At 46.8% G+C, this 7640-nt stretch overlaps 1 protein-coding gene across 1 annotated transcript in view; it reads left to right on the forward strand.

The window, feature by feature from the left end:
* DRAM2 (DNA-damage regulated autophagy modulator 2) overlaps positions 1–6064 on the forward strand; it is a 10855-nt gene extending 4791 nt beyond the window's left edge. Inside the window, exons 5-7 of the mRNA XM_009704844.1 lie at positions 3445–3527; positions 4498–4590; positions 5725–6064. Coding sequence (XP_009703146.1) covers positions 3445–3527; positions 4498–4590; positions 5725–5832 — 284 coding nt within the window. The 3' untranslated portion in view covers positions 5833–6064. The remainder of the gene's footprint in view (positions 1–3444; positions 3528–4497; positions 4591–5724) is intronic.
* Positions 6065–7640: the final 1576 nt, after the last annotated feature.

Here is a 7640-nt window from a genome sequence, read left to right on the forward strand (position 1 = left end):
ACAGTTGCATACAACTAAAAGAGAAGTACAGAATGTAGCATAAGAGAAAATACTACTAACCTAACCACGCGCAGCAGTGCTGCACCATGCCAGCTGGCTCCCAGAGCAGGTTTAAAGTTCTGGCATTTCTCAGAGAGACAATTCTGGAGCATATTGCCAAGGTTGAGTCAGAAGACACATTTGACCTCTGATCTCATTCCCTGCCCACGCTACAGTTCAAAAGACAAGACATTTCTGACTGGCATTCCCTACAACCTTCTCTCAGCTCTGCAATCCATCATCTCCCTTAACTTTGAATTCTGAGTGCTGGAAGCAGCTGAGGGTTTTACAGAAATATGGGCAAACTCATCCAGAAGGAAAGGCCTTTTTCCTGTTCAGAGCCATTTAACAATCAGGAAACTGAACCACAGTAGTTCCTCTGCTCACCCCAACAGACCTAAACATTGTATTTTGAAAAATTATGACTCAGTTTTGTGTCAAACAGGACTACAACACTAAAGCTTTCGAATTTACATTCCCAAGACGTGAGTGCAAAAATCATTGCTTAAATGCTGACCCTTCTGCAGCTGAATCAAGGCCACCAATTTAATCCCCACTAATTCCACTTACTTCCAGGCTGGCAGCCAAAACCAACACTAAACCATACGCCCCACTTCCCGGGGACGGGGCATCTCACTGAGCTTCCATAGCTGCTACTGCAAGATTATACAATCTGTACTAGTCAGCCGAGAAGCGATAGTCGGGGCACAGACTGGTTATCTGTAAAGAAGCAAGAAGGACCCTTACCTGCTGAGGAGGCTTGACACAGAGCACGGACGTCATCTGTGAGACTTGGAGAATTGCCGTCCCTAGCAGATATTTTTGGTGCTAGCAAAGAATAAGATTTTCAGCTTTGAAAAGTTAGGAGTCAAATACAGTTGGGGAAGACTAAAATGGAACAATATGATCTGCTGCAAGTTAAGAGCCTTTTACAGATGCCAAAAACCCACAAATCCCAAATCTGTAGAGGTTTTTGAACCAGTGTGGTCTAACCAAAATTAGAAGTAAAGCTGTAGAAATAATGATATATACATACATATGTACAGAAGGGAAAGAAAATTGTCAGAGTATTTTCTAAATTAGCAGCTAAAAAGGGAAAGAAAGTAGCAGGGAGAAGTCTGTGGCCATAGGTGAAATGGTTGTAACTAGTACTGGAGGACAGAAGGAAACATAAGTTTTGTATCAGGAATAGTGTGGCCAGCAGGACCAGGGCAGTGATTGTCCCCCTGTACTGGGCACTGGTGAGGCCGCACCTTGAGTGCTGTGTTCAGTTTTGGGCCCCGCACTACAGGAAAGACCTTGAGGTGCTGGAGCGAGTCCAGAGAAGGGCAACAAAGGTGGTGAAGGGTCTGGAGCACAAGTCTGATGGGAACGGCTGAGGGAGCTGGGGGTGTTTAGTCTGGAGAAGAGGAGGCTGAGGGGAGACCTGATCGCTCTCTACAACGACCTGAAAGGAGGGGGTAGCAAGATGGGGTTGGTCTCTTCTCCCAAGTAACGAGCAATAGGACAAGAGAAAACGGCCTCAGCTTGTGCCAGGAGAGGTTTAGATTGGAGATCAGGAAAAATTTCTTCACCGAAAGGGTTATGAAGCATTGGAAGAGGCTGCCCAGGGAAGTGGTGGAGTTACCAGCCCTGGAAGAATTTAAAAGACATGTAGATGTGGGGCTTATAGACATTGTTTAGTGGTGGGCTTGGCAGTGCTAGGTTAATGGTTGGACTTGATGATCTTTAAGGTCTTTTCCAACCTAAATGATTCTATAAAAATACTCCTCATCCTCTGCTGGAGTGAAACAGCAGAATTGCCAACACAGAAAGTGCAAAGCAGTTAATTACCTGCTCTGTAATGAGGGGAGGATGGGAACCAGTTATTTTTGTATTGCTATGATTAAATTCTTTCAATTGCAGTAGTAAGGCAGGTAACTAACAGCTACTAAAACTGTACATTTTAATTAGCAGGGAATTGGGTATAAAGAGGAAATGGCCTCAAGTTGCACCAGGGGAGGTTCAAATTGGATATTATAAAGAATTTCTTCACCAAAAGGGTTGCCAAGGACTGGAACAGGCTGCCCAGGGAAGTGGTGGAGTCACCATCCCTGGAGATATTTAAAAGGCCTGTAGATGTGGTGCTTAGGGACATGGTTTAATGGTGGACTTGGCCATGCTAGGTTTACAGCTGGACTCGATGATCTTAAAGGTCCTTTCCAACCTAAATGATTCTATAATTCTGTGATTCTTATCTTGCATTCAGATCAGTAACCAGAGCTCCCTGGACCACTCACATCAATTTTTTTAATAAGCTTTTGAAGTCTGGGTTTTCAAAGACATGTTTGTGCCAGTAAGTTCAGCCTTGTTCACCACAAGAATTATCTTTCATATCAGGAGCTCTTGATGTTTAATCTCATTAACAATTGAAGAAGTTAATATCTTAATCCTATGAAAATCAGATCTTCTATAACTTAATGCTCCAAGTTTCATTTATAAAAGCAGTAGCACTGATGTAGCACCAGGTGGGCACCTGGGTGTCCTGGTCTGGACTCTGCAGCCGACAGGAACCGAATTCAGGAATACATAGATCAGGATGGGAGGCAGGAGAATGAGCAGGGTCCCACAGCGATGCCGACCATGAAGGAAGAGAGACCGACCCCTGTGATTCCTTAGGTTTATACTACGTATGACATGGATGGGATGGAATACCTCGCTGGTCAGGTTTTGGTCACCTGTCCCATCCACATTTTTCCGCAGGTACGACCCTTTTACATCTTTTCACTTGTTTAACATAAGAGAGCCAACAGTGACCTTGGTTCCCACAGGAATAAGTATAAACATGGGCCTTTCTGCATACCAATCCCACCGTTACTTCAGGAGCAACTGTAAACATCAAGCGTTACCGATTCTGAAAGCAGACGCTGTCTGAGAAACACGTAGCTAACTTCAGAAAGTGCAGTTGCTTAGAAGAAACTTAACTGAACGAAAAATCTACTGAAAGGAGATATAGTCCTGTTCTAGCCAAACTAGGACAGTCTGGAAAATACTACTAAAAAAATAATTGAAAATGATAAGTAAGTATTCACATTTGATCATAGTTTAAATGCTTTCATAAGAACGCTATGTTTGATCAAGGAGGTATAACAAGATGCAGCATACAGAGAACAAAGATAATTGATTTAGATTAGAATTAACCTTTTTATGTGGCAGTAATTAGTCAGTTGGAACAACCTACAAGTTGAAGGGAATGATGTGAAGTAGTCCATGTCACCATTACTGTTCATGATGCTGAGGAGACCTTGTGGGAAAAGACACTGAGATCTCCTTGCAGCCTTAGCTTGACACAATCCAGAGCCAAGTCTGAAATTTCCAAGTTGCTCATTCTTGGTCTTGAACCTTCCTTAACGTATTTCTTTACAGTGTTTGTGTCCTCAGTTGTATTATACAGTGGCCTGTACGGAACGAATCTAGTGCAGAAGTTGCACTGGGACCCACAGGAAAAAGTAAGTGATCGAGTGGTGAAAATAAATAGAGAACAAAAAACCAGCTACATTATTTGCAGTGATAAATGCATCTGGCAACTTATTGCAGTTGTGTACATGTATTTGGGATGGGGGGGGACAAGTGAGCTTTACCAGTTGAGCCAGTATGCAGCTACTTGCTGAAGTACTGCTCTAAGCAAAAGAGTTGGAGCTTCAAGGTTTATTTTAAATTAATCTTGCTCATGGGCAGTGATTGAACTGTCTCAACGACTTGTCAAACTACCAGCCTGTCTGGTCTGTGCTGGTCAGCGATTCCCGGTCACTATTACACACAACACGGACTCTCACCTGCCAGCTGGTTGCGGCGAAGCAGAGTTCCTGACTGCTGCCAGGTGGGTGTCTGGTGGAGTCGGGAGCAGAAAAAGGCCAAAGGATACAAGTGACAGAGCTGCCACTGAAGTGATGAAGTGCTGGGCAGTGAGGGATCCCAAGTGTGACCGAGAAAGGGCATGAGGGTCTTAACAGGTCTGCCTGACCCTCCTCATCCTCTCCAGGCGCTGCTGGAGGTGTGGCACTTCCTGGAGAAGATACTACGCAGGCTGGTTTTGAGGGCTTTTCCCATCCCTCCCTTTATTTAAAGCATAAGGAGCCTCTCGAAAGTCTGCTTACATCCAAAGGAGGACCTTGAACCTTACTTTTGTAAAGAGGTTTTGCTGTTAGTCATGCCAAGCTCTTGAGTGAGCCTTCAGGTTCTGCTGCTGGATATTAAATTCCCAGTGGAGGTCATGCCAGTTGTGTGGAGCAGGTGTTTTCCTGGTCATTCTCACTCTTCTCTGAGTTCTTAGAGACTCCAGATATGTGAAGAAATTTTGCTCTACAAAGGGAATATTTGTGGATGCAGGATGTCATATGTGCAAGCCATCTTTGTGCCATTGCAGGTTCAAGAGGAGCTTTTCACACTGGTTTTTTTTTTTTTTCCCCTCTCACACAGGGCTACACAGCTCACATCATCAGTACCATCTCAGAGTGGTCATTAGCATTCTCCTTTCTCAGCTTTTTCCTCACCTATATCCGTGACTTTCAGGTAAAAAGAAGTTAACGTTAAATGTTCTGCTTCTCCAAGCTCTAAATAACCTGACAGGATGCAAGGTGGGCTGCCTTAGGTTCCCCATGCAGCGTTACAGGCTGGGGGAAGAGTGGTTAGAAAGTGGTCAAGCAGAAAAAGACCTGAGGGTGTTGGTCGACAGCCGGCTGAACATGAGCCAGCAGTGTGCCCAGGTAGCCAAGAAGGCCAATGGCATCCTGGCTTGTATCAGGAAAAGTGTGGCCAGCAGAACCAGGGCAGTGATCGTCCCCCTGTACTGGGCACTGGTGAGGCCGACCCTCGAGTGCTGTGTCCAGTTCTGGGCCCCTCACCACAAGAAAGCCCTTGAGGTGCTGGAGCGAGTCCAGAGAAGGGCAACGAAGGTGGTGAAGGGTCTGGAGCACAAGTCTGGTGGGGAGCGGCTGAGGGAGCTGGGGGGGTTTGGTCTGGAGAAGAGGAGGCTGAGGGGAGACCTCATCGCTCTCTACAACGACCTGAAAGGAGGGGGTAGCGAAGATGGGATCAGCCTCTTCTCCCAGGCAATTTGTGACAGCACAAGAGGACATAGTCTGAAACTGCGCCAGGGGAAGTGCAGGCTAGAAATGAGGAGGCATTTCTTCACAGAAAGGGTCGTTAGGCATTGGGATGGGCTGCCCAGGGAGGCAGAGTCCCCATCCCTGGAGGTGTTTAAGACTGGATGTGGCACTTAGTGCCATGGTCTAGCTGACATGGTGCTGTTAGGGCAAAGGTTGGACTCGATGATCCCAGAAGTCTCCCAACCAAATCTATTCTGTGATTCTTAGTCATCAACGCTGGAGGACTTGTGGCATGAACAGCACTAAGCCGTGCTCTCTTCCTCAGTGGGATCTACCCCTGCGGTGTTAGCAGACAGACTTTGGCATCAGACTGCCCTTAACCAGCTTCACTTGTGAGGTCTGTCGCAGTCACAGGGGACGTTTGCTCTAGGATTGCAAAGCAAACGGTGGAGTCAGTCCAGGAGAACAGCTTGGGAGTCAGGCTTATAGTTCTGGAACTGATCCAACGTTTTGGCATTTCATCTGACTACTGACATTGCCTGTGCTCAGCCAGTGACAAGCCTGGTGACTTGAATTTTCTTTCCTTTTTCCTATATAGAAAATTTCCCTGCGTGCAGTTGTCAGCTTGCATGGGCAAACCCTTTATAACACTCCGCAGAGCTTTGGGACTGACGAGCAGACACTGCTGACAGCAGGGAGCATCTAATGAAGGTGAAGAGAACATGTTCTCAGCATAACTCAGGAATTTAATAGCAATAACGGTTGATATTTCTAAGCATTTATTTTATATAAAAAATGTATGAAATTGTATGGTACTTGACATAAAGGGCTTTGCTATTAACCCACAGAGCAATGCAAATGTTACCAGTATTGTAAACAAGCCTGTAACATTTCTACACATGCCAATGTCATGAAATAATTAAATGAAGTTTATTAAAGAGTTGTGTCTCTCCATCACTTCCACCACACCCAATTTTACCTCCCCCAGCCCCTTGCCCTCCTCTCTCCAGTGTTCCTCAGGCCAAGTCCTTTTGGATGCACGAGCCCCCAGCCTAGAGCCGGGCTCCAGCCTCCTCCTTCCACACCGACAGCTCCCTCACTGGGGCAACTGGGGCTGACCCGTGACCTGCACATTCTGCCAGAGTGGAAAGACCCCAAAGCCACCTCATCCTTTGAGCAACCCACAAGGAAAATGCTCTGAATTTCTCCCTTCCTTCCCTCCTTCCCTCTTCCTGGTGGTTTGAGCTGATGAGATGCGTTCATCCAAGAGTCCAGGGGCAGAGTGTCCAGGAAGCGTCCGACTGCGCAGCCCACGTCCTGCTTACTCCAGGGGAACCACTGACTCTTCCACGAGCCCAGCGCACGACACGTGTTCCTGCAGCCTTGATGTCCCTGGTGCTCCCGAGAGAGTCTCCCACCCAAGAGCCAGCTGCTCGTTCCTCTTGCTGCCACCAGAAGCTCTCGTACAGCGTTGCCAGCCCTTTAACCTCACCTTGCAGCTTGGCGGGGTGCTCCAGAGGTTGAGCTCCACAAAACTTTCAGTGCCGGACACCTCAGCTGCCGACCATGGTGTTTATACCAACCTCCCACACACCAAAGTCATGTCCAGACCAAGACAGAAGCCTTAAAAAAACACACATTTGCTCTACTTCTCCCAAAGTATAGCCAAGTAAAGGGATATTTGATTACACACAGCCCTACAGAATCAACAGCTGCCTTTGAGCCCTATTTAGCAGGAATAGCTCAGCTTCCTTCCGAAATTATTGCTCAAGTCTACAGCTACATAAGCTCTAGCATGTGTTTCCTCCCACGCCTCAATAGCTGATTCTGGCATCTTCCCTTGCCTGGAGGGGCAGGTAAAGGATCAGGAGCGGAGTTTAAGCTGGAGGCCTCCTGCAAATCCCAGCAGCTGTCCTGGGCAACTTAATTTCTCCCAGATTTAAAACAGGATGTCTCCATCGCGGTTGTGCTTTATTTGCACTTGCAGCCTGGTTCAGCCCAAAGCTCAGACAATTCACGTGATGAAAACAAGCTGTGGAGCTAAAAAACTGCCAAACTACCAAAGCCAGTAGAGTTAGAGGACAAGGAGATACGATTAACATGGAGTCACAGAGACCCCCAAGGGCCCTACACCTTGCAGAAGATTTCTCCAAGTATTATACTTTAGCTCCTGATAAATCCCTAGAGATCAGGGCCTCCCTGGAGAGTTGCACATGTGGCTACACACCTTCTAATGAGGCAATATGGAAACCTCAGTCTCTAGTTAAACTGCTACAACGTAGAATATAAGGTGTTTCAGCTAGCAGAAACCTTTGCGTCATTAGGCAAATGGTTTAACCAGGAGATTGTCACGACATGACGTGCTGCCCTGGCGTTGCAGAGCCCTGATCCCTGCTGGGAAGGGAGGCGAGAGCCCTTTTCCTGGTACGAAAAGGGGAGAAGCAAAAACCTCCTCCTTTCATTCACGCGGCTTCTCAAGAAGGCTCCAGTAGGACCCTGCCTGCTCACACAGCT

This window comes from Cariama cristata, unplaced genomic scaffold (assembly GCF_000690535.1).
Source record: "Cariama cristata isolate BGI_N322 unplaced genomic scaffold, ASM69053v1 scaffold14557, whole genome shotgun sequence".
Lineage (NCBI taxonomy): Eukaryota > Metazoa > Chordata > Aves > Cariamiformes > Cariamidae > Cariama > Cariama cristata.